Consider the following 27,516-nt stretch of genomic DNA (forward strand, 5'->3'; position numbering starts at 1 on the left):
TTCAGCCGGCTAATGGGTTTATTCTGCCACTGGAAGTGGACAGCAGAACAAAGTACAGCAAATATTCAAAAAAAGAAGCCATAATGGAGGGTGTTTACATAATCAGTGCCTCCATGACCATTCATGCTCTGTAGTCTCATTTCCAGCCTTGAAATAATTTAGCTTCTAACACAATTAACAGGCTAGCCGATAATGTTGCATTTACAAACAAAATATATTAAAAACTGAAACAGTAAATGAAATGTTAATTTTTCACCAAAGAAGAATTAATCTAAACCAAAGCCATTTTCCTATTAATAGAGTAGAAATACTCTTAGGTACATATGCAAAAATGAAGCAAAACCATATTTTAGTGCACACAATTACACAAACTACAAAGTTAAATGAATAGTTAGAATTCATGTGTGCACTGCTTTGTTGGTACTTTTGAGTGACATTAAGCACCGAAACATAACAAGACCACAGCTTTAAAGAACACTTGCATTTAGCAGAGTTATTCATTTACAAAGAAACCTTCAGTTGACCAACCTGCTCCACAATACCAACACCACAAAGCTCTGGATATAACTATACAGATGAATGGCAGTCAGTGTTCCTCTGAGCCAATGGTACAAACATAACTTTTTGGATCCAATGATCCTCCTCCTGGCTTCAGCTCAAGCAATCAAACAGATGAGGTGAGGGGAGCAGCAGGAGAACAACTACTGTCCTCAATACTTCTACGCAAGAAGCACATCAGCTCTTTTACTTTGTCGAGCACCAGCATTCTGAAATCTACAACTAAAAGAACACAGAGCTTAACATTTGTGTTTGTAATACAGAATTAGGTTCAAATACACTGCTTTGTAGGGAACCAGCACACACGAGACAGGCAAACAACATTTTTCTACGTAGGTTTCCTTTAAGTGACGACAGAAAAACTAATTATCAAAATCTTTCTTGTCTTTTTTTCCTTCCCCTTCAAAGCTGTCTGTTCCATCACTGTTGTCATGACGCCGTTTCCGGCAGTTGCGAACATTGAAGCGAGGGTTCATCTGCGGCAGGGGGTCCATACCCAAAACTTTGTGAACCTGACGGAAGGCCAGGAGCCTCAGAGCAAACTGCGAAACAAAGAAAACATTTACAGCTACTGCCACCTTGTCAAGATGTTAAAAAACAAAAAACAGGACGGTTTTAAATCCAATCGGAGGTTTGCACTGCAGCTGTAGCATGCTGGCTGGTAGGCTCACCTCATCGGTTCTGAATAAAGGAACAAACTGGCTGCGTTTATCAAGTCAGGTTTTCTGGTTCAGAGGGGTTTTAACTCTACTAAAAACATTAAAAGCTAAAAGAAGGCATTCTGGTAGGTGTGGTTTTACTATTACACAAATGTTTTAGAAAAGTTCTAAATTAGAGGTTTTTAACCATGCAATTTAAAGAAGCGTTGAATCTCATAAGTGAAAAGCTGTTAAAGAGGAGCAGGGATTCACCTTAGAATGTGACAGTTTCTAATGTGCATTAATCGTCATCTCAGGTCAGAAGTAAAACAAAAAGGGCCAACAACTCATTTAGATGAAGGGAAAAGTCAAGGATTAGAGCATATATACAGGTCCTTCTCAAAAAATTAGCATATTGTGATAAAGTTAATTATTTTCCATAATGTAATGATGAAAATTTAACATTCATATGTTTTAGATTCATTGCACACTAACTGAAATATTTCAGGTCTTTTATTGTCTTAATACGGATGATTTTGGCATACAGCTCATGAAAACCCAAAATTCCTATCTCACAAAATTAGCATATCATTAAAAGGGTCTCTAAACGAGCTATGAACCTAATCATCTGAATCAACAAGTTAACTCTAAACACCTGCAAAAGATTCCTGAGGCCTTTAAAACTCCCAGCCTGGTTCATCACTCAAAACCCCAATCATGGGTAAGACTGCCGACCTGACTGCTGTCCAGAAGGCCACTATTGACACCCTCAAGCAAGAGGGTAAGACACAGAAAGAAATTTCTGAACGAATAGGCTGTTCCCAGAGTGCTGTATCAAGGCACCTCAGTGGGAAGTCTGTGGGAAGGAAAAAGTGTGGCAGAAAACGCTGCACAACGAGAAGAGGTAACCGGACCCTGAGGAAGATTGTGGAGAAGGGCCGATTCCAGACCTTGGGGGACCTGCAGAAGCAGTGGACTGAGTCTGGAGTAGAAACATCCAGAGCCACCGTGCACAGGCGTGTGCAGGAAATGGGCTACAGGTGCCGCATTCCCCAGTCCTGGGCTACAGAGAAGCAGCACTGGACTGTTGCTCAGTGGTCCAAAGTACTTTTTTCGGATGAAAGCAAATTCTGCATGTCATTCGGAAATCAAGGTGCCAGAGTCTGGAGGAAGACTGGGGAGAAGGAAATGCCAAAATGCCAGAAGTCCAGTGTCAAGTACCCACAGTCAGTGATGGTCTGGGGTGCCATGTCAGCTGCTGGTGTTGGTCCACTGTGTTTTATCAAGGGCAGGGTCAATGCAGCTAGCTATCAGGAGATTTTGGAGCACTTCATGCTTCCATCTGCTGAAAAGCTTTATGGAGATGAAGATTTCATTTTTCAGCACGACCTGGCACCTGCTCACAGTGCCAAAACCACTGGTAAATGGTTTACTGACCATGGTATCACTGTGCTCAATTGGCCTGCCAACTCTCCTGACCTGAACCCCATAGAGAATCTGTGGGATATTGTGAAGAGAACGTTGAGAGACTCAAGACCCAACACTCTGGATGAGCTAAAGGCCGCTATCGAAGCATCCTGGGCCTCCATAAGACCTCAGCAGTGCCACAGGCTGATTGCCTCCATGCCACGCCGCACTGAAGCAGTCATTTCTGCAAAAGGATTCCCGACCAAGTATTGAGTGCATAACTGTACATGATTATTTGAAGGTTGACGTTTTTTGTATTAAAAACACTTTTCTTTTATTGGTCGGATGAAATATGCTAATTTTGTGAGATAGGAATTTTGGGTTTTCATGAGCTGTATGCCAAAATCATCCGTATTAAGACAATAAAAGACCTGAAATATTTCAGTTAGTGTGCAATGAATCTAAAATATATGAATGTTAAATTTTCATCATGACATTATGGAAAATAATGAGCTTTATCACAATATGCTAATATTTTGAGAAGGACCTGTAATCAGCTGATAGAAGATTTCACACATTCTGAAACTAAGGCAACTCGTTATAGCCAAAACTTTAATCTATTGCCAAATTTAGTATACATTTTTAGAATTCTGTGATAAAAATGCATTTTCAAAGAGCCAAATGGCTAAAATAAACTATTAAAAGGAGTCTGTACCTGGGCACTTGAGGTTATGTCCTCTCTTTGCTGCTCTCCCAAGGAAGCGAGGGTATCCACAGGCTTCTTCTCACAAGGATCCAACAACCCTGGTCCACCTGCTCAGACGAACAAAACAAGCAGCATGGAATCAAATTTGAATGAGCTCAAGGTCAGTAAAACTATTCAATGAATGCCACGTCCACACCAAGTGGACCAATCCTTGTTGCTACATGTCACAGTGTGCATAGGAGCTGCCTAACATATCGCTGTTTGGATGGGTAACATTATTTGAAGTTGATCAGTACAATTGTTCTGAAATGTGCATTGTCGAGTTATTTTAATTGGCAGGAATTTGCTCTGAAATCACTGACTGTTCATAGCTACAAGTTCATTTAAAAATCCACTCTTCACATTTTTACAGGTCAAATTAAACCATGAATGGCAAGTATTGCTCCAATTAGTTGGGTCATCACAGAACCATCATGTGTTTGTAAGAACAAGCAAAGAACTGCAGAATAAATGATAAACAACCTCACCATGAAGTAAAATACCAGAAGAAATGCATTCAAAGACCCGTCTCAGTGCATCACCAGGGCTGAGAGGGGCAGAGGCGCTGTTTATGGCCTTCTCAACCAGCAGCTCCATCGCCTGGATGAAGATAACATTGATAACTTATGGGACTGGAAAAAGACCGTGTGTGTGTGTGTGTGTCTTTAAAGAACATATAAGCCTGATAAAAGCAGCTCTGATAAGGAGTTCAGTGGAATGGCAGAGAGATATGTTGAGGTCATTTCCACAGCTGCAGCTAATATGGTGGCTGTCTGCTGGAATCTCAACAAATCATACTAATAAAATATTTTCACTTTGATCTGTAACATGTGATGGTAAAGCCAAATGCATTCATCTATTTGTTCTCCGATTCCTTCAGTCAGTAAACCATGCCTTTACAAAGGTTTAAATATTTTACCTACAGACCTTTGACAACTGAATAATAAAAGGTTTGAAGGCGTAACATTAGAGCTGGAACAACAAGGATGCTCACCAGACACTGTTTTTAGCTTTAAGCCCTAAACATCTTCAGTATCAGTGGGGTGTTAGAAATGTGAGACACATTCAGGGTAAAAGTATTTTCTACTACATGTTGGGACATGCCTGATGTTCATTCAGGCTGCAGGACAGCAGCAATAACAGGAAGGCTAAACAGAACTCAGCAAAGTAGGCTAGCTGTAAAAAGGGTTTTATGGATTTCTTCTACTGTTTTTTTTGTCTCAATGAAATGTTTCAGATTATTAAATAAATGTTCATATCACACTAAGGTAACTGGAGTAAAAGTACAAAAAGTAGTTTTAAATGATGATTTAACTTATTAGAAAGGGAAAAGGTTATCCAACCCAAACTGGCCCATTGTGGAAAAACAATTGCACCCTTTATTGAATCAAGAATTAACTGATTAACCACATTTCTCTGGAAAAAAATCAAATCCCCAGACCTGATTACTGCGAGACCTGTAGAATCAAGAAATCACTTAAACAGAATCATTCTGACAATATGAAGTAAACCAAAAGATCTGAAAAAAGCAACACATCATGTCTCGATCTAAAGTAACTCAGGAACAGATTAGAAACAAAGTAATTGACATTAAGGTACAAGCCATTTCTAAGGCTTTGGGACTCCAGAGAACCACAGGAAAAGTCATTATCCATAAAGTTAAAAACATAGAACAGTGGAGAACCTTCCCAGGAATGGGTAGTCCACCAAACTTAATCTGGGATCTCATTAAAAACTCGTCCAGGAAATCAAAGAACCCAGAAGTACATTGAAAGCTCTGCAGGCCTCACTGCCTGCATTAAGGTCAGTGTCCATGATTTTACAATAAGAAAGTACCGGTAAGCTCCATGGGAGAGGTCCAAGGCCAAAAACCACTGCAGGCCCAAAAGAACTCAAAGGACCATCTCACATTTGGGTTAAAGGTTTTAGAGTGGTATAAACAGGGCTCAGACTGGGATGATGTGGCATGACCATAAACAGGTCCTTCATGCTGGAAAAGTTTCTAGTGCAACTTAATTCAAAGAATTCTTCAAAGCATCGCAGTGGAAAGGATTCACTGCCAGTTGTCACTAACTCTTGATGCCAGTCATTACCGCCAAGGTTGGAACAACTAGTTATTAGATTTAGGGGACAATTACTATTTCCACATAGATCCAGGTTGGTTTAGGTCCACGGGTTTATTACCTTAATAAATGTAATGATGATTTTTGTATTTACTCAGGTTATCTTTTTGTCTAATTAAGATTTAATGTTTGATGATCTGAAACATTTAGGTAGAACACAAGAGTAAAACCAGAAAGAATCATTAAGGGGGTAAATATTTTTTCACTGCTCTGTAGTTCTTAAAGAGAAATTGGAATTGGCTAAAATTGGTTGAAGGTGAAGCTTTACAAAAACTGGAATTTGACCACAACATTGGATCATTTCTCAACATGAAGACAAAAGCAGAGTTTCAACTAAAGGATCCCAACATGTCAGAATCAAGACATGGGGCCCAATATTTGTTAAGTCGGAAATGAGTAATTCAGTTAAAACGAGAAACCGTGTAGTAGCAGCGACGCTTCTGAAGGAAAACTGCAGTATTTAGGAGTTATTAAAGACAGAATCATAATGGTAATATGACCAAGGACAAATCAGTTTGGAGAATATTTTCAAGAGTTGTATTATTTTATTATCATGATGCATGAGAAACACTGATGGGAAGAAACTGCAGTATACTGGAGGAAAACAGACAAAAAGGCTAAATTAAGATAGAGGCTTAGAATGCATTTAAAAACAGGGAAATCTGAATGTGTTGGCCTCATCAGTAAAAATAAGCAACAGCTCCTATTTGGAGAAAAACGTGAATCCTTCTTATCACCAATCTCACCATGGCCTTCAGATGGCAAAAATATAGCAAAAATGAAAAACTGCAGATCAAACAAACAGAACAAATAACTAAATGACAGTTCAAAGTTTGAACCAATGATCAAATGAACACCATTCTATTTTAGCAAAAAGACTTGCTCTCTGGTAAAGGCATGAGATCATGATGTGGTAAAGGACGACAAGACAGACTTCACTTCTAACGTGAAGAAAGACGTCAACTAAAAGGAGTTCATATCTGCAACGTTACTGCCTGAGCATTGGAGGTTTATTTGCCTACTTACCCATCCAGGAAAAGGCGACCATGTTGGGACCCGTTGACAAAGATCTCTCAGGATTCGGATGATGATCACACAGGACTGAAGGCCATTGGCTCTAGCCTTTTGATGCAATACAGTTAGTTTTATGGCGTGACCAAGATTGACAAGAGATAAAAGGACCAAAACAAGTGAATCAATTACATTATAGAGGTGAGGTCCAATCACTACTGTGTATAATGGAAGCTGTAATACAGTTTATTATGTTTAAGCCAAAAATGTGCATTTAGCTGCCATTCCCAGTAGTCTTGTACCTCACAGTTAGTAAAGGAGCTGCAAGTTTACAAGATGCACAAGAAATGAGGACCTTTCTTGCCATCTTCCAAACCCTGACTCTGTATTTATTCCAGATTCTCACAAACAGGGACTGAGAAGTACAACAGTCCACCTGAGAGAAGAGCATAGGGACTGAAAGAGACAAGGAAATCAGATTTACTTTGCCCACATTTTTGCTCAGGTAGCAAAATCACAGGAAACTACTCAGATGTTCCCTTTTCTCTCAATCCCTACTGTATAAAAAGTTAAGAATGAAAACAATACCAACGTTGGACATAAAGGCATTTTGTGCAAGTTATTTTGCAGCCTTATGGAGTCACATGTAACTATAATGCAGTAGATGAAAAATGCAGAAGATAATACAAGGATGCCCATAAGTTGACAGTATTAAAAACGTTTTATATAAAGGATTCAGATGGGCTGGGATTTATTATGATGTATAAAATGGATAGTCAGATCATAACAGTGGCATCCTTGAATATATATTTCTTCTTGGTTCAAATATGAACAACTGTACTATTCATTTAAAAAAAATGGTTTGAAAACTAATTTTAAAAAAATCTATCTCATAAGGCTACAATGAGAAAGTAAAATGATGTTCCGAACCTGGAACCACTTAGCGTGGCGCAGAGCAGCCAGAGCGTCAAGGCATTTTTGCCTGTCCAAGACGTCCGCTGGGTCTTTCACCATACCCGAGGTTACATCTAAAAATGGATTTCAAGTGTCAAAACAGTGATGAGGAATGGGTGTTTGACCAGGTCAGCGAGGCTGGCATAGAACAAACACATTGCCACACATACCAATGTTTCTTTCTAATAAAACGTCAAACTTATTCTGTATTTAGGAATAAAAAGACAACAATAAAGCCTGACCAAATATTACCCTGCTATTAAAGGAAGCTGGTGAAAGCTGGCTGTTTTTAAATGGGTAAGAATTTACTGATCAACATATTCACTTGTGTATTTAGTTACAAACTTTTTTCATCAGAACTATTTAGGCCAATACCATTTTATCAGGTGAAAATCCGGAACTTGAATGAAATTCATTTTTTCTGTGAAAGTATTTGCCCTATCAGGGTTTCCATAGCTACTGATCGGTCATATGAACTCAAAATTTAAATAGAGGAACTTACAGACTGCCAAGACGAAGTGACCTGATAAAAAGTGGCATGGCAATAGTAGGTGTGGCAAAGTTTTTGGGATGTGAGAAAACCTTGGTCAAAAATCCTTCCGAGACTGTTGGGCCCTATGGAATAACTGATGGGAAACAATCTTCTGAGGGTGAGTTGGAGTGTGTGTCTTGAAGGATAATTAGAAAACTGCATATTTCTAAAATTTTTAAAAAGGAGGAAGCAATGGTTGCCAAAAAAGGAAACTGACAACTACCCGAAAACAAAAGGGGTTAGATATCACTGCATGCATACCTAACATCAGTACGCTGGGATAAGACTCCAGCAATCAGTCACTATCAAGGGTTGTGCTCTGATGCAACCAAAGATTCCTCAACAGTAACCTTCTTTCTTGAACTTTATACAATACTCCCCTAAGAATAATAGAATCACGTTTCAACATTTGGCTGGATCATTTTATCAATTATTTCAATTTATTGATCCATGTTCCAATGATTTCTCCTCATCTTTTATTGCCACTGAAATCTAAAATGGCAAAAAGTCAGTCTTTGAGGAATCAATTTCAACGTGACCCTGAGGTCAAATTTTTTGTCTTTGTGGAAAAAGAGGTCAACTCAGGGGAGCACTTCAGAACAGGCGATGTAAGCATGGTGAACCATTCACCAGCACACAAAAAGATTTGTTTCCTGTGGGAAAATTACATCCATTTCCTCTGCCAAAAATCAACTTAAAAGAATTATATAATTCGGGTTCCACTACACCATTAAAAGAAATTCAGCTTGAGGTATAAAGGTGCCTCCTGTTGTCTATTTCTTAGTCAGATAATTGCCCTCTTAAACTGATCTCAGACTGAATATGGGGAAAAGATGTAATCATGTCTTCCATTGAGTATAGCCAACAATACAAATGGAAACAATCCCCTGGAACACAGGAAACAAAATAGAATCTCACCTTGGAAGAACTAGACTTAACACAAGGCAAACACTGATCATGCTTTGTTCCAAGGATAAAAGAAAGCATTTGAGAGGTAGGAGTCACAGAGCAGAAGGTGGAAGAGCAACACTGCTGGCACTTTCCTTTTATCCGTCTCATTTGATACACAAGCTGATCTGATCCAAAGAACCACAAAATGATTAGTGGTAGACTAACTGGGTTATGGGTCTCCCATAGGCTCCTACCTTCAGATCAGTAAAGAAAGTTACATGTCATCTATAATACTGTTTAAAAAACAAAAAAGGAAAAAAAAACACAAAAAAAAAAAGCTTTCCTGGAAACCCCAAAGGAGAGAGCGCACTCTCACAATCCATATGGTCCCATTATTCGTGAAATAAAATCAGATACAAAGAGCCATTTGTGTTGATCTAACATGAGAATCTTTGAGGAGTGCCAGCAGAACAATGCTCTTTGGGAATATCAACCAACATACTTAAACTGATTGCATAGAGAGAGCAGTAAGACAAGAAATAAGTGCAATGGGAAGGCTGTGATGGGCTTTCCAACCTCCTTCCCGGCCCGTTTCCTCTCTGATGACAGGTGAAGTCAAAGTGATTGTCACTTGCATCTTTGGCTCGGTGCAAGATGTCAGAATGATGGCTGCTTCCTCAACCGAACCCTTGACCTCATACTTCTCTGGTGTTACTAGCTGCAGGCACAAAGAGAAAGGTGAAGACACAAAGAGTTATTATTATTCAAAATTCCATTCTACCATCTAGCTAGCTGCTATTGCTCCAGGTGATGGCATACCATATGCATGCAATACGACCTAGGAACAGGTAAAGAGCATAGTTACCTTCACCATTGATGCGGTAACTAACAGTTATGAAAACGTAATGCTGGGGAGTTAGGTACTCAATCTTACTTTGAGTCAGTGAACACACTACAGCTAAGGAGCTAGTTTAGCTCATAACAGCTTTCCTTGATTGCCCGTTTTGTTCCAGCAATCTTTCCATCAGCATCCCCTCAGCATGACGCTGCAACATTTCACTATGGAGAACAGTGTGTTAAAGAGGATGTGCACCCCACACATAGTATTATGCATATAGGCCCATAGGTTCAGGTTCTGTCTCATCTGCAAATGAAAGAATCATTGATGATTCTTTCATTTGCCGTTTCTTATTGGCTTAAGACTTTATTAAGGTCATATTATCCTGGAAAGGCATTCCATATAAATATTCTAATCTGACAAGAGGTTCACCTATAGGTTCCTCTAACCTGGCCCAGAAATAGATTTAGCTAGGTAACCACAACTCAACATATATTCTTTACGATGCAGGGAATATTCTAGAATATTCATTTGGAGACATGTATGAGAGTAGTACTGTTAGCTGTTCTGGGAGGTGCTCCACAATGCTGGTCAGGAGGCTCTCTGTGGGCTTTTCAGAGCAGAGGAGGACTAGGTTGACATTCTTGTCCCCACGAAGCAGCAAGCCTTTAGCCAGAACTCCAACCCTCATCACACCCTTCAGGACTCTGGAGTGTTGGGAGAGAAACACGGGATTATAAATATGCATTTAAAAATAAGCTTTTAAAAATGTTATTTTAAAAATACATCTAAATAGAGAAGGTCACAAGATCATTATTTTTGTACCATGTATTTTTAATTGTGCAATGAAATGAGCTGGTTTTGCTGTACAAAAAACTGGAAACTAGTCATTATTTAACAAAATAGTCAAAATGTAAAATTTCCCACCAGGTGGTCGAAATCGATGTATTTTTAACTTGACACGATTCCAGAATGTCCCAACTCCCCCCAGTGCAAAGAGGCTTGATGTATTTAGTAAGAGCACAGCTTTAGTGAGGAAGATCTAACTGAGGAAGAGCCATTTAGGTCCCCTGATTCTTATATCTGCAATTTGTCAACTCTGAGGAGTCTCTGACATCATCACATGACGTTTCCAAAGTGCTACAGGTCATCTTCAGGTCAACCTCACTTGAAAGTGCGGAACAGAAACCTTTTTCCAGCTTTAGACAATGATAGACCATGTGAACCGGGAGTAAGGTTTTAACTGGGCTGCTAAGGGGTCATGTTTGTGTCAATGATCAGCATTAATTATAAGGACAAAATCCCCCACCTGTCTTTGGCAGGCTCCTTCTTCTCTTTATCCTCTTCCTTGTCATTTTCCTGGTCTGTAATTATGTCAGAGACAAGTTTGAGGGCTCGCTCTGTAATTGAGACAATTTTCTGGATTGACTGGAGCTCATCTTCAGATGGGTAAATGGCTGCATGCTTGGTCATGACGTAGCGATCGTCAGAGGAATCAGGGCGACGTGGGGGCTGAAAAGGGCACAGATTCCAAGTAGTTTCAGTTCATTTGGCAAAAACAATATCAGGTACAAAAATAAAATGCAGAATAATTATTTAGTATTTTACATTAAATCTTGCATTTAAGGAAATCAAAGCGTTAAATGAGATTCAGCAGTTCAGGGAAAGCAAAATGATAATATTTCTGGTCCACTGTCCTTTGCAGAGACCTTTTAATTCAGCCACGTTGTAAAGTTTGAGTATGAACAGTCCTGTTTACACCACAGCTATGGACCTGGATTGAAGACTAGACTTTGGCTAGGCCACTTTAAAACTTAATTTTGTTGGCCTAGCTGCTGTGCTTTGGACATTCCTAATGCTGTAGAACCCAAGTGTGACTGGGCATAAAATCCTGTACTGATTACAGGACATTCTCCTGCAGGATGCTCTGGTAGAGAAAAACCCTTAACAGACCGATGTCAATGACTGTTTTTCTGGTTTTAAATTTTTCTAGATGATGTGTTACTCTTTCAGATCTAACAGGAATTAGAGGTTCTATTTTAATTCGTTGTTATATCGGCAGGTAATAATCAGGCTGGTGTGGGTAGCTTCTTTTGCCTTCATGAAAGAAATCACTAGATAACTCAGGGTATCTTTCTCTAATATTAAAGTTTGGTTTAATGATATGAAACAAAGATGTGGGACCAGAAAGCCAAACCAGAAGAAATCTATAAGGAGGCAAACACTTCTTCATAGCACCATACAGGTGGTACATCAGAAGTTCCTAACAAAATCTAAAATTATTATTAAAATTACTAGAATATTAAGAGGATGATTTTAAAAGTAATAAATGAACATTCTCATCAGTTATTCGAACACTTCTAACTATCTCTGTGACCTTTACTACCTTAGACTGAGCTGAAGTAAAGATGGCAGAAAGAGGAAAGGAGGAGTAGTGAAGTGGGTGGACTGTAAAGCATATCGTACACTGGGGTTTAACTTCTGTGTGAAGTGCAAAGCCAAATCAATTCTAAACACCTACCATGGGACCTTGTGGCTGTAAGCCTGGTATGCCAGGTCGGACTCCAAGTAGACCGGGAGGGCCCGGGGGCCCTTGTGGGTACCCCCCATCTGGTATATGGCGTCGCTCATCCCAGTGATGCTGCTCCTCCTCCATACGTCTCCAGTACATGTCCTCTTCATAGCGTCTGTGATTTACAACACAACCTGTGTAATTTTCTGCATTCAAATCCTGTCAGAATGCATTGACCGTTCTAAAGAGAAGAGTTGATGATGCCACAAAACAAATCTCCACTCTGTTCCATAGTGGCCACTTGACTGGTTTGATATTTAAATAAAGGATAAGCAGGTATAGCCACTGGCATCTAAAAAGTTCTCTCTTTGTACCAGGACAATTTGTGGGTTACATTTCTACCCTGGTATTCTGAGTTGTTCCTGGTTCCTGCTGCAAACGGCAAGGGGACAAGGGTGAAAAGACACCTTTATATGACATCTCTAACCAAAACCATACAAAACCCTGGGAGACACGTTGTGGAGTTCAGGTTGGATCACATGTATTTTTTTCTGTAGTGCAGCTAGAAATATTTTTAGTTTGGGATGCTGAATGTTGGAATGAAACGTGTCTATGACACCAAGTCGGACATCTTCCTTTAAAGAGAGTCAACAAAAAAAAAAAAAAAAGACCAAAATTGGCACGGTAATGTTGGACAATGAAACTGAAACACCTGTCATTTTAGTGTGGGAGGTTTCATGGCTAAATTGGACCAGCCTGGTAGCCAGTCTTCATTGATTGCACATTGCACCAGTAAGAGCAGAGTGTGAAGGTTCAATTAGCAGGGTAAGAGCACAGTTTTGCTCAAAATATTGAAATGCACACAACATTATGGGTGACATACCAGAGTTCAAAAGAGGACAAATTGTTGGTGCACGTCTTGCTGGTACATCTGTGACCAAGACAGCAAGACTTTGTGATGTATCAAGAGCCACGGTATCCAGGGTAATGTCAGCATACCACCAAGAAGGACGAACCACATCCAACAGGATTAACTGTGGACTCAAGAGGAAGCTGTCTGAAAGGGATGTTCGGGTGCTAACCCGGATTGTATCCAAAAAACATAAAACCATGGCTGCCCAAATCACAGCAGAATTAAATGTGCACCTCAACTCTCCTGTTTCCACCAGAACTGTCCGTCAGGAGTTCCACAGGGTCAATATACACGGCCGGGCTGCTATAGCCAAACCTTTGGTCACTCATGCCAATGCCAAACGTTGGTTTCAATGGTGCAAGGAGCGCAAATCTTGGGCTGTGGACAATGTGAAACATGTATTGTTCTCTGATGAGTCCACCTTTACTGTTTTCCCCACATCCGGGAGAGTTACGGTGTGGAGAAGCCCCAAAGAAGCGTACCACCCAGACTGTTGCATGCCTAGAATGAAGCATGGGGGTGGATCAGTGATGGTTTGGGCTGCCATATCATGGCATTCCCTTGGCCCAATACTTGTGCTAGATGGACGCGTCACTACCAAGGACTACCGAACCATTCTTGAGGACCATGTGCATCCAATGGTTCAAACATTGTATCCTGAAGGCGGTGCCATGTATCAGGATGACAATGCACCAATACACACAGCAAGACTGGTGAAAGATTGGTTTGATGAACATGAAAGTGAAGTTGAATATCTCCCATGGCCTGCACAGTCACCAGATCTAAATATTATTGAGTCACTTTGGGGTGTTTTGGAGGAGCGAGTCAGGAAACGTTTTCCTCCACCAGTATCACGTAGTGACCTGGCCACTATCCTGCAAGAAGAATGACTTAAAATCCCTCTGACCACTGTGCAGGACTTGTATATGTCATTCCCAAGACGAATTGATGCTGTATTGGCCGCAAAAGGAGGCCCTACACCATACTAATAAATTATTGTGGTCTAAAACCAGGTGTTTCAGTTTCATTGTCCAACCCCTGTACATCGGCAAATATTTTGATCTCAATGCCAAGTCAGCAGCCTGTGGTGTGATTTAAGTAAAATGATGTGCATATAGTCAGTTTCACAGGCAGTACCTCATTTCCATCCTCCAGCGCTCCTCCTCTTCTCTTCTTCTCCAGTACTCTTCTTTTTGCATTTGTTTTCTCATCTTCTCTTCCTGAATCTTTCTGGCTCGGATGCTGGGCTTGACCTCTACCTGCAGATCAGGATTTACCTTCTTCTACAAAAGAAAACATTTGAAGAACACATAAGTTGTTATCTGAAGATACTTTGTGCTATATTAAAAAGGCAGGTACACTATATTGCCAAAAGTATTAGTCCGTCTACTTTTAAATGTAGACCCAACACAATCTTCCATTCGCACTTCAGAACCATCTGATCAATGTGACTAGACACTGAAATGTTTCTTTTGACTCTTCAAGTGTAACTCTGCTTATATGAACTAAGCTGTTCATAAAAGTCAATGTACAAAACTCCCTTTATAAGAGTCTGTGTAGTAAAGTTATAGAGTGGCCAGCCACAAACCTTGTACTGTAGGCGATGCCTCCGCCCCTTCAGATGCATTTCCTTTGCATTGGGATCATTGAAACTACATTCACACAACTTGCAGTGGAAACGAATGACTTTGCCTTCATCATTTCTGACCTGCAAGAAAACATTCACAAAATAAATTGAGCAATGCAATTCTAACCCACGTGTTGGTCGGTTGCACACAGGCTTTATAAAGACTTACTTCTTCAACATAGTCATGGCCAACAGGCTGGACATCACTCTGCAAAGCAAGGAGCGCTGATGTGGACAGAGAATCGCAGAGATCCGTTTTAGCGTCAGGTGAACCAGAAGAGGACGCCGTAGGCTTAGAAGCATCGCCTTTCATTTCTTCTCTCATCTCTTCCATCTTTGCTGTGGTCTGTAACTTACTTCCAGCTGGAATTGACAAAACAGAAAAAATAGCAGCTGATGATCCAAAACAAAATCCAATACAAAAAATAAAGATGATTCAAATCCAACAAAACTAAAATTAAACACAAACATCTGAACAAATAATCCAACTAAGAGATCTTAAGTTTTTTTTAGAAAGTTCTTAAGCCAAAGAAACAGATATTAGTAGTTGTGTTCATGAGTTATTGTTTGCAGGAAGTGCTTGTATGAAACAGTGAAGGATGCATGTATGGTATGCAGGACATTTTTTGAACCAGATCAGTCAGAACATATCTGAACTATAATAACTGCTGTTAACCATTAGGAGACAATGCTTAAGAGAAATAACAGTGGGACCTTCTACCAAGCTACTGCACTGAGACCTCTGAATACAAACATCAAAATATAGTAAATGGACTGAACTTATATAGAACTTTTCCAGTCATACAGACCGCTCAAAGCGCTTTACACTAGAGCCACATTCACCCAATTGCACTCACTAACGCTCACACATTCATACACCGATACGCAGATCGGTAGGCAACTTGAGGTTAAGTGCCTTGCCCAGGGGCACATCGACCTATGGCAGAAGGAAGCTGGAATCGAACCCACAACCTTCTGATTGCAAGACGACTACTCTTCCTAGTGAGCCACAGTCGCCTACGTGGCGTACTTTTTCATTCTTTTTATGAATGCTGCATGAATGCCCAAATACAATTTTTTTTGTGAATATGTGGAGGATGAAGAAACTGGGTTCATTGTCAATAACTGATTGCTTCATCAAAATTTTCTAGACAAAACACCATGTTTGAGCAAGTTAAACCTGAATTCAGAGGTTCCCATGTAGTGAAAATATTTGGCGATTTTAAGGCGAAGCATCAAGAACGCTTACTAACCAACAAAATTAATCCTGGGCGTGTTGACTTTCTTGCCAGCTGATGCAGAACTGGCAGCAGAGAGACTGCTGGGCACTGGGTTCTTGCTAGAAACCACACCACTGCTGGTTATATTAACAGCTTTCAGATAGGGGGCGCTAGAGTTTGAGGAAGTGGTGGAAGACAGACACAGAGAGCTGGTAGTGCTGGAACTGGTCAGGGTGGTCTTGCCAGTAACAGCCGCGCTGGAGGATGATGTCTGAGTTACCATACTGGGCTCTGTGGAAGGAATAGGCTTTCCAAGTTTGGTATGAAGCTTCACAACCTGGAAGAAGAATACAGCATGTTAGAGGTTTCTAACAAATACAGATTTGAAATGAAAAATGATGGTCTGTATGAAACATTTTCTAAGCTATATGAATAAACGGTGTAATGGAGATAAAAATAACATGTTCTAATTTCCAAACCTTTTGGTGCTTGGCTCCTCGAATGTGGGCAGCATAAGCATCAGCTCCAGTGCACGAAACATCACAAAGTTCACAGCGAAGCTGGTTCTGAGCGTTGCGGGCCAACACACCTCCATTACTGGTGCTGTTGCTGCCCTGAGATACTTTCAGCGCTGCTTCCTTCTTCTTATGCTTCTGGCCTTCCAGATGCTCTTTGTAAGTCTAATGTAGAGATGGAGTCAATTATTGGCAATGGTTGATTTTTTTTTACCATTAGCATATTTACAAAAACAAGTGTTTCAGGAAGTCCAGAGCGGGATGTTTTGTTAGCAGAGTAATTTAAAAATAGGTCTTTGCCAATACAAGCCCCAGGCTGTGTTTATGCTTAAATATTCTGCAGCATTACAGCGCAGTAGAACAAGACACTATATGGTCAGCGTTAGTATTGTGACTCACTTCGTTCTGGACGGTGCAGTATCTGTCAGTTTGTCCTGACAGCTACAGATATCCTGTCCAACGGAAGTTTTAGCAATAATGCCATGTTTCTAAGCATATCTGACTCAACACCAACAGCTGCAGCCTTCAGTGAACTCATGCTGCTGATCATGTTTTCATGCTGGGCAGCTAAGGTAAGTGCTAGGCTCTTGTTAGCAAATGCATTCTGTTTTGATCACACTTGTTGGTAATACAGTCATGTGCAGTAGAAATCCTATTAAGACCGTTATGCTTCTGCTTCAGAAACAATTAGATAAACTAAATAATGTCCATGGCCAACAACATTGCTCTGCAAGTTGTGCACATGGAGAGGTAGTGAGTTTGTCTTTCAAATTGGCTGTTAAACTGCAGGCTACTTATGCCCCTTTTCCACGGACTCGATTTGGCCCTGCTCCGCTCCCCTCACCCCGCTCTGCGAGCGTTTCCGTTACATTTTTATCCATATCGGTACCTACGTTTTTGGTTCCTGCTCCTGAGCAAGTCCGACCAGGGCTAAATAGGGACTACATTTGAGGTGAACAGACTGCTGTTCACTGATTGGCCATGGGACCAGGAGAAATTAGGTTTTCCAAGAGATAGTGCAGGGAAAAGTTATTAAAAATCAATAATATTGAAATCCAAATATAATATTAGTTTTTACAAATCATAAACCATGCCTGAAGGCTGAAAAAAAGAGAAACACCCCCCCCCCCCCCAAAACATAAACTTTTTGAATTTAATAACATCCTAAACCAGCTGGTCACACATCATCTGTTCAGACGCACAAATATTTCCTCTAAAACACACAAAACAAAACCACCATGAAACAGCACGTTTGGTTCAAATGTACTGATGATCAAACTAAACAGGGGGGGTGGCCCCAGATTTCATGTTTCTAACACCTACTCCACAGCCCTGACTTCGCACCGGATATGTTTGAATTGTCAGGCAATGATGACGCAAACAATGAGCTGATCAGAGGGTGGGGCCAGTGACTCACATTACCCTTTATTGCCCCGTTAATGACCTTATTAGTGTGATTATTCTGACATCAACTTATAAACCTTTTACTTCCAACCATGTTCAGAAGTCCAGTTGCCTTCAACTTAAGCACCCGAGTAAACCAGCACCACAACACATTAAAAACCTGATAAAAAAGCAGAAGTAAGAAAACAAAAGATGAGTAAAACTGCACAAACCTACTCCTCTAACTAGACTAGGTTGCTTGTTAGAAAGCAGTACAAGGGGATAAAGGGGGGCTTATAAGTGCAGCACAGATTTTGTTTTCAAAGTTGAGGTGCAACCCGTGAGGACATGTCCACGTTCTTTGCTGCGGAGACCACATTGATGCATTTAGGGCACATTAGCTCCAAGATCCACAACGTTCTATCCTCTATTATTATCGGAGATTCATTCCAATCTGACCTCTTCCAACAGCAAAAAAATTAGATCATAAAACCAACATCATAACTGCTGTTTATTCGAGTCTGAAGCGCTAATTTTGCTTCAATGAAGGGCCCATCTGAAATGCTGAGACTATAAACATACCCAAGACTAACTCACCCTACACCAAGTGGCACAAAACAAGGAATGTAACATGAACGTATGATGCGTTCTTTTTAAACTCAGAAGCCTAAATATTCAGTTTATTAGAAAAAACGGAAAACCCTTGCTGTCAGAATTCCGATTTGGAAAGCCAGAGCCAGTTCTCAATATGATAGCGAGAGTTGTGCACAAACTATTAGCACTTCTAACACCTAGTGACACACATAATGTTGTCAAATATTTACTTTTGAACATGTGTTTCAATACATAAAATAGAGAGATACAGAGATATTGATATCAGCATGTATCACTAATAATAATTGGCACATTTGACAGAGGTGTGCATCTGAACACTATAATGTGCTTACCTGTGGGCCAGCACAGCTGATCTTGCAGACATCACAGTAGTGTATCTGAGTGGGTTTGGGTGGCTGCTTGGGTCGAAGCTGCTTACTCTGGAAGGTGGGTTTCTTAGTGAAGGTGTTTCCTGTCCAAGCAGCTGTTGCTGCCACAGCTGCTACTGCCTGCTTCTGCTGCTGTTGCTGCTGGTAGTAGCTGGAAGCTGCGGAGTACACAGCTGCTTCGTAGCCCGAGTATGAAGTTCCTAGAAAACACATCAAACATCTACATAAACCCTGATGATCATGATCGTTCATGATAACTGATCAACTGGAATTACTTAAAATATTTCCAGCAATGACTTGGATTGAGAGATAATGAGAAAAATGAAGTTATACTTCAACTTAGAGCTTCACAATGGAATGAATAGCAATCATTATTTCAATATCAATATGTACAATATAGGTATAGCAAATGACTGCTTTATAACAATTATAAATTGTTTTTTGTCATTGCAACAGTCTTCAAATATTCCATTCATTCATTTTCTATACCGCTTATTCCATAGAGGGTCACGGGGGAGCTGGTGCCTATCGACAGCAGTCTACGGGCGAGAGGCAGGGTCCATCACAGGGCAACACAGAGACATAGAGGACAAGCAACCAAGCACGCACTCATTCACACCTAAGGGCAATGTAGAGTGACCAATTACCCTAATAGTTAGGACTGTGGGAGGAAGCCGGAGTACCCAGTGAGAACCCACGCATGCACAGGGAGAACATGCAAACTCCATGCAGAAAGACCCCAGTCGGGAGTCGAAGCCAAGGCAATAGTGCTACCAACTGCGCCACCGTGCAGTCCAAGTATACCAGTGTTTCTTGATGATATGCAGCCCTACTCCAGTGGTTCCCGACAGTTCCTAAGGCTCTGGAAAACTACATTTACCAAGACAGCTTTGTATAAAACCAAAACTAACAATTGAGTTACCAGAGTAGGTGACAGCATTTGTGCTGTAGGTTGGACTTTGGGAGTAAGATGGAACAACCGAGGCTGCAGCTGCCACAGGCTGAACAGTTGAGGTCACTGGGAAGATCGAGAACGTGGATGAACCTGGACTGGCAGCAGCTGGCTTTATGACAGTCACCTGACGATTCTGCTGGCTCTGGGTATAGGATGTTACACCCTGGCTATATACAGGTTTGGGAGCTAGAAAAAAGAAGAAATTCAAGTTTAATGTATATTTGAAGCGAAGATTATGGTATCGACTTTAATGGACTCAGCTACTCTTAGTGCACACTGCAGCAGACAAAGGAATACAAAGTGTATGTCAGCATGGTGTTAAAACAGGTGTTAGATAAGCCAGTGACAAACTAAGGTCAGAGGCTGTTGGTCTTCTGGGAAAAAAAAGGACCTGGAAATTGCCACGTATGTAAAACTTGATCATATTAAGCCGCATGGTTGTAAAGGCAAACCACCCTGTAGTCAAACTGTCCCAGGCTGTGTTGTACTGACCAACAACACACAACAGCAGTAAGATTGTGCATTTTAGTAAATACAAAATATGTGCAGTATGTACCAACCAAAGAATAAAAGCAGTCGATCATACCAAAACATAAACAGAGTGCTAAAGTGCTCGTCTCTTGTCAGAAAAGAAAAACGGGTCATTAACTTACATGGAGGAACTGCCTATGGCACGTTTTCAGGAGTGATCAAACAACATTTACTAAACAATTTGTATAAGGACCATCTTAAAGCATACCTGTCTGGTAGTAAGAGTCTGCAACACTGGGCTGAGGCTGTGCTGCAGCAACTGCTGCTGTAACAGAAGGCTGTTGATAGTACTGCTTACTGTCGTAAGCTACAGCTGGAGCCGTGGACCGGACATACGAGTAAGTGTCCTGCAAAGGAAATCGGAATTTTAGGCTGGTGGCTTTTTGTCTAGTTCCCGGAGAAATATCTGTAATTTTGTTATCAGCCAATATAAGTGAGTGAAGTCAAATATCCAACTGTGAACATAAGGAGTTCTGATCTCAAAGCTGCAGAAGGGGATCTGACAAAACCGTGGACTAAGTTAAACTTACAGCAGGCTAGTAACAGCTATGGCACATTCACTGATGGGGACGAATCATTAGCGATGCGCTTTACATTCACTGTGACCTGGCAATACTCTGACTACAAACGTGTTCTTCAAATCATTAGCAAAGTGCCATTAGCACAGCTGCAGCACACCAGCAATCTTGAGCGTGCGGGGGAGGGTGTGAGCAGTGCGTAAACGAACGTGATTGACACTGCTAAGATTCCTCCTGGCTCTGATTGGCTGTTTCTGACAGAGCAGTGTATTTCTACAAATGGCAGTAGGACCACTGGAAGGATCAAGAGGAGCTTGATTGTTTTTCTTACAGATCACCTATGTCACATTTACCATCTGGACATAGTGAGTTTTTACAAAAGTTACAGGTTTAACTGGAAAAATCTGTCCTCTTGATAGATGATATAATGATATAATAGATAAAGTATGCGATCCCAAAAAAGCCAAATGAAACTCACAGTAACAGTGACCTTTCTGGGTGTAAATATCTGAAAACGTAAGGACATAAAGCATTCATGCAAGTTCATCAAACTGAAACTCAGTTCTCCTATTTTGTAACATTTAAAAGATCAAGATTCCAGGCCAATAATTTCATTCATCTGGTCTCCATCAAATTGCAATTAACTTTTAAGTATAGATCAGTAATAATCCACACTGTATTAAACAAAACAAGCTGCCCTTAAACAGCACGTGTGCTGGGTACCTGGTAGTTCTGTGAGGTGACTGGTGGAGGTGGTGGTGGGACCTCAGCCTGGCGCTGTGGGTAGCCATAATCAGTGGTAGCATGGGTTGGCTGGTATCCTCCATAGGCTGCAGCAGTTGCAGCTGCCACCGCAACAGGCGCAGGCCTCGCTACAGCAACAGCAGTGGGTGCATAGGCTGCTGCAACAGTGTGTGCTGCCACAGGTGCCTGATGAACTGTATAACTGGCCACAGTGGTGGGGTGAGTGTAGGCTACCCCTGCAGCTGGCTGCTGGCTAGAAGGAAAACACAAAAGAGAAAATGTCAAAAGGTTAGCTTCAAAGACAGAACGCTGCTGTGTTGTGCTAAAGGTGACCGACCCATCAGAGAATCCCATGATCCATGAAGGGAGGTCTCAGTTTTACCTCAGCTGTGACATAACACCTGTGATAAAAGTGAGCAACATCACTGTTGCCTCCAACCCATGACATTATACACTATGCATTATTTTAGTGCTTTAAGAAAATTATAGTCGTTCCTACAATAATGTAGGGGGCTCATAAAGTTGCTGACAGACATCTCAGGGTCAACTAATTTGTTACACAGAGTGGATTAAATAAAAACCTCTTGACCTTTTCTGTGGCATAGAAGGTACTCCTGGATCAGTGCTTCTGTGTTTGTCTGCTCTGTCTTCTCAAACCCCTAATAGTTCATGGCAGATGGCTACTCACACTGAGCTAGGTACTGCTGTAGGTCTCTATCTGATAAAAGGAAGTAGTTCCTTCCATGGTTGCCACTTGCTCATTCAGGAGGGACCGCAGCAAAGTCAGCGACACTAAGCAACCTGCTAGGTTTCCTTAAAAACAAACCTTTCTGCAATCGGAATAATAAACTGAAAATAAAATCATTATAAAGTTTTTAAGCAGAAGGAAGAACTCTATAATGTCCTGGTAGATAGATGGCTGCTCTGACTTAGGCTTGAGAAAACACAGTGGGCCAATACCAGCAGATGGAACGGCTCCCTACTGGAAACTTCCCACTGGACATCTCGGATTCTGGTGATGTCCACTCTTCCTCCAGACTCTGGGATCTTAATTTCCAAGCAAAATGCAAAGTTTACTTTTATGTGGTTAGATGAGCTTGGACCAATGAGCAACTGTCCAATCCCTTATCGCCTCAGCCTAGGTAAGATGATTCTGACTCATCTGGTTTAAGAGAGGCTTAACACAAGAATTGCAGCAGCTACAGAACTAGGTGGGTGGGGGGATAGGGGCTCACTGGAGAGGTGGCTGAGATACTTACTCCTTGGTGGCAGGGGGCCAGGAGTGGATAGATTCATCCTGAGATGCTGAAGGCTCTGCATGTCTCTTCAATGTCATGTGTTCTACCTATCAAGGGATCAAGCTTCTCAGCCTCCCCAGGGAAGCCATCTCTAGGGTGTTGGAAGGGAGGCTACAACCGTTCATTGAACATCGGAGTAGTAGTCCTGGTCACGGAAAAGTGAAGCAAATCTGTAACCTCTCCACAGTGTTCCACAAAGAATTTTGTAGGGTTTCTGCAGGAGTAAAGGGTGCTAGGAACTGGGTAGGCTTTCTCGGGACAACGTTGAGTTTGTTTCCAGTGCAAGTTGAATTTCTGTGTTTCTAATCATTTTGAATCATATTTTCTCTGGTGATCATCTAGAGTCAATAGGGCAAATGACTAATGCCCTTTTTCCACTAGCTCGATTTGGCCAGCCCGGAACAGCTCGGCATGGCTCTGCACGTTGTGTGTTGCATTTCTTCTGAAGGGAACACCTCCTGGAGGAGCGGATTTAAAGCATCATGTGCTGTGCTGCATAACCGCGAATGAAACACCCTATCTCCAGTGTAAAGAAATAAAGACTGAAACCCGTTACAAAAACAAGAAGTAACACGTCTATTGCCTGGGGATTAAATCTGCTGATCGTATTGACAATCAGATTTCATGAGTAGGATTTTGACATCCATTTTTTAATTATTATTAAAGATTTCACTTTCCCTTTAAGAGACTTGGAAACATTTGAATTAGGTCTCATTTTATTTCTAATAGTTGTTGCCTATACAGGTCCTTCTCAAAATATTAGCATATTGTGATAAAGTTCATTATTTTCCATAATGTCATGATGAAAATTTAACATTCATATATTTTAGATTCATTGCACACTAACTGAAATATTTCAGGTCTTTTATTGTCTTAATACGGATGATTTTGGCATACAGCTCATGAAAACCCAAAATTCCTATCTCACAAAATTAGCATATCATTAAAAGGGTCTCTAAACGAGCTATGAACCTAATCATCTGAATCAACGAGTTAACTCTAAACACCTGCAAAAGATTCCTGAGGCCTTTAAAACTCCCAGCCTGGTTCATCACTCAAAACCCCAATCATGGGTAAGACTGCCGACCTGACTGCTGTCCAGAAGGCCACTATTGACACCCTCAAGCAAGAGGGTAAGACACAGAAAGACATTTCTGAACGAATAGGCTGTTCCCAGAGTGCTGTATCAAGGCACCTCAGTGGGAAGTCTGTGGGAAGGAAAAAGTGTGGCAGAAAACGCTGCACAACGAGAAGAGGTGACCGGACCCTGAGGAAGATTGTGGAGAAGGGCCGATTCCAGACCTTGGGGGACCTGCGGAAGCAGTGGACTGAGTCTGGAGTAGAAACATCAGAGCCACCGTGCACAGGCGTGTGCAGGAAATGGGCTACAGGTGCCGCATTCCCCAGGTCAAGCCACTTTTGAACCAGAAACAGCGGCAGAAGCGCCTGACCTGGGCTACAGAGAAGCAGCACTGGACTGTTGCTCAGTGGTCCAAAGTACTTTTTTCGGATGAAAGCAAATTCTGCATGTCATTCAGAAATCAAGGTGCCAGAGTCTGGAGGAAGACTGGGGAGAAGGAAATGCCAAAATGCCAGAAGTCCAGTGTCAAGTACCCACAGTCAGTGATGGTCTGGGGTGCCGTGTCAGCTGCTGGTGTTGGTCCACTGTGTTTTATCAAGGGCAGGGTCAATGCAGCTAGCCATCAGGAGATTTTGGAGCACTTCATGCTTTCATCTGCTGAAAAGCTTTATGGAGATGAAGATTTCATTTTTCAGCACGACCTGGCACCTGCTCACAGTGCCAAAACCACTGGTAAATGGTTTACTGACCATGGTATCACTGTGCTCAATTGGCCTGCCAACTCTCCTGACCTGAACCCCATAGAGAATCTGTGGGATATTGTGAAGAGAACGTTGAGAGACTCAAGACCCAACACTCTGGATGAGCTAAAGGCCGCTATCGAAGCATCCTGGGCCTCCATAAGACCTCAGCAGTGCCACAGGCTGATTGCCTCCATGCCACGCCGCATTGAAGCAGTCATTTCTGCAAAAGGATTCCCGACCAAGTATTGAGTGCATAACTGTACATGATTATTTGAAGGTTGACGTTTTTTGTATTAAAAACACTTTTCTTTTATTGGTCGGATGAAATATGCTAATTTTGTGAGATAGGAATTTTGGGTTTTCATGAGCTGTATGCCAAAATCATCCGTATTAAGACAATAAAAGACCTGAAATATTTCAGTTAGTGTGCAATTAATCTAAAATATATGAATGTTAAATTTTCATCATGACATTATGGAAAATAATGAACTTTATCACAATATGCTAATATTTTGAGAAGGACCTGTATATTCATTCAGCTGCCGCTGAATGTTGCAGTCTCCTATGATCACCAGAAAAGCTTGCACCTCGTCGTTGCTCCAAGGGGTGACTTTTCCAGATAACTGCGGACTCCATCATATGTGTCTCTCACTCGCTTGAATACACGTTTGATAATGCCAGTTTTTTTATTTACACTGGTCCACTCTTACGGCTGGCCGCGCCCACGGCCAATCAGCCATTTGTTCACGTCACGTACAGTACCAACTCGGCCTCACTTAGTGGTACTGAAATAACAGTAATGGAAATGCTCGCGAAGCGAGCCGAGCCAAATCGAGGCAGTGGAAAAGGGGCATAGGAGTTCTGACAAATTTTTGCTCCAATTGTTTGTCTGGATCAACCATTTATTAACCTTTACTCATTTTATTAGTAGCCACATTAGCTGCTAATTTATGTCAAAGGAGGAACTCAGACCAACATAATACAGTCATGAGCCTATCAGTAAGTCGCTAGTTTTTGAAGAGATTATGTTAACTTATGCTATCTGGCAAGCCTCCTCCTTTATTGCTGGAGACACAGGAGCAATTAAGTATATTTTAAATACATTTTCACAGGCTTTAACAAACGTTGGGAAATAAATGATCCTGGACAGCAGATCTTGTTGTCATTTAAAGTCCTGTAACACATTCTTGCAGTAGTAATCACTTGATTTGATTCTTCGGAAATGTTTTCTAACATAATGGGGTTACAGAAATGTATGGGAACCACCTGCTGTGCCAACCTGAACAGGAAGCCTCAAACAGATGCAGCTCATCTTCATCAGTATCCTGATGAAGATGAGCTGCACAGTCAAATAATTCGGGTTGGGTCAAATGTCTGGCTCAGCTCAATTCCTCGTGTCAGACAACGCTAAGAAAAATCTGCTCAGAGAACAGAAAAGTTTTAGTGCGAAAACAGGATGGATGACATCTAATGGTCAACAGCGGTAGTGTCTCTGGTGGGGTTTGAAACGTGTATTTTAGATTTAATCGTAGGGTCAATGAAAATGTTAATACAGTGCACAACTCGGACTGAATTTTGGTTTTCATCCAAATATAGAACCGAAGGACAACCGCCCCCTCCCCCAGCAGGAACAATGGTAGCGCCGAGCAGAGTACATCCTGCACAGATTACATATATTCAGCAAACATTCACGACCTATACCATAAGGCAGGCTGTTGGAGTCAAACATCTGAGAATCTACATGTTTCTTACCTGTACTGAGCTGCGGCGCCATGTGTAAATCCGAAATAATTGCCGGTAGCCATTTTGGCATCTTCACCAAGCCGGCTGGGCACTGCAGAGGACAGACACAGCAGGCTCTGATGAGCGTTTCAAGGACTAGCCATTAGCCTGTTTACTCATGATGCTCAGCGGCTTTCAAAGGTCCACAAGTCAGAAAAAATCAACCTAAATTATCTCCAAGCTTCTAATGATACTCACCATAGGTGAAGGAGACCACTGGACATATAGGAATCATTGGTTTCTTTAAGTGTTCTAACAATGCCTCACTAGTACACCAGGCTCTTCATATTACATGTCGTACCCGGAAATGCTGCTTTCGCGCATGCGTCATGCGAAGGTAGGGTGCGGTCAAGTCCCTGGTTCTGCACCAGTAATGTTTTACTTGATCGGGACCGTCAGTGTAATTTCTATTCACACAACAGAGCGTCTTTTTATGCTCTCAAACGTTCATGGTTTCGGTCCAGTGTTTGGGTCAGCACGTTTTACTGACCCAAACACCACAGTGTTCAGACTACTGAAGATGAGATGCACCAGATCCAACAATGCAGACAAGCTGAACGTTTCAGTGCATACACTGTAATGGACATGGACACATTTTCAGGAGGCCCTCATTTCTGAATTAAAATCACATTTTAAATAAATGGACTCATGTATGATTTAATTTTCTGAGAATTGAAATTAAATGTTATTTTCTGGTTTAATATCAACTATGAGTATTTTCAGTTTCTGCAGTGGTTATATTAAATGTTTTTCAAAAATGTCATTGGATATTAATGGACAGCAGTTGCCTAAATGCTGCTGTGTCTTTGATCCATAAAAAAGAGCCAGTGTTACATATGACAGAGAAGAGCAGCTTTGCCTTTCTATACATTAAACATCCTGATTTGAGGCCAATGCATACTCTGCAAGAACAGAGAGTATTGTTCTTTTACTCAAGCTGTCCAGGACATTTCATACTCCCTAAGAATTAAAGAGATACTCATAGGTCCTACTGCAGCATTCACATTAAACGTT

The 27,516-nt window shown here is 41.3% G+C and overlaps 1 protein-coding gene across 2 annotated transcripts; it reads right to left on the reverse strand.

The window, feature by feature from the left end:
- zfr (zinc finger RNA binding protein) lies at nt 1-26,857 on the reverse strand. Of its 2 annotated transcripts, XM_047380886.1 has the most exons (20): nt 26,701-26,857; nt 26,473-26,554; nt 21,578-21,851; nt 20,545-20,683; nt 19,773-19,991; nt 18,815-19,050; nt 16,449-16,649; nt 16,003-16,306; nt 14,919-15,112; nt 14,711-14,830; nt 14,260-14,405; nt 12,219-12,384; nt 11,007-11,209; nt 10,254-10,404; nt 9,436-9,577; nt 7,413-7,510; nt 6,498-6,593; nt 3,837-3,948; nt 3,319-3,416; nt 1-1,100 (listed from the first exon to the last, which is right to left on the reverse strand). In XM_047380886.1, the coding sequence occupies exons 1-20, from the start codon at nt 26,735-26,737 to the stop codon at nt 921-923; spliced, it is 3,198 nt and encodes a 1,065-aa protein (XP_047236842.1). In that variant the 5' UTR covers nt 26,738-26,857; the 3' UTR covers nt 1-920. The 2 variants fall into 2 exon arrangements, 1 of the variants encoding a protein (XP_047236842.1); XR_007040570.1 differs by lacking the exons at nt 1-1,100; nt 3,319-3,416; nt 7,413-7,510 and having other exon boundaries at nt 3,903-3,948.
- Between the last annotated feature and the right edge of the window lie 659 nt (nt 26,858-27,516).

This window comes from Girardinichthys multiradiatus, chromosome 12 (genome assembly GCF_021462225.1).
Source record: "Girardinichthys multiradiatus isolate DD_20200921_A chromosome 12, DD_fGirMul_XY1, whole genome shotgun sequence".
NCBI classification, from domain to species: Eukaryota; Metazoa; Chordata; class Actinopteri; order Cyprinodontiformes; family Goodeidae; genus Girardinichthys; species Girardinichthys multiradiatus.

Bases quoted from the DNA above. Each gene is read 5' to 3' on its own strand.
- zfr (XM_047380886.1), bottom strand. From the start codon at position 26,737: ATGATTCCTATATGTCCAGTGGTCTCCTTCACCTATG. The intron at 21,852-26,472 runs GTAAGAAACATG...TTTTCCTTCTAG, and splicing joins GGCGCCGCAGCTCAGTACAG to CCAGCAGCCAGCTGCAGGGG. The intron at 16,307-16,448 runs GTTTGGAAATTA...TTCTTCTTCCAG, and splicing joins GAGGAGCCAAGCACCAAAAG to GTTGTGAAGCTTCATACCAA.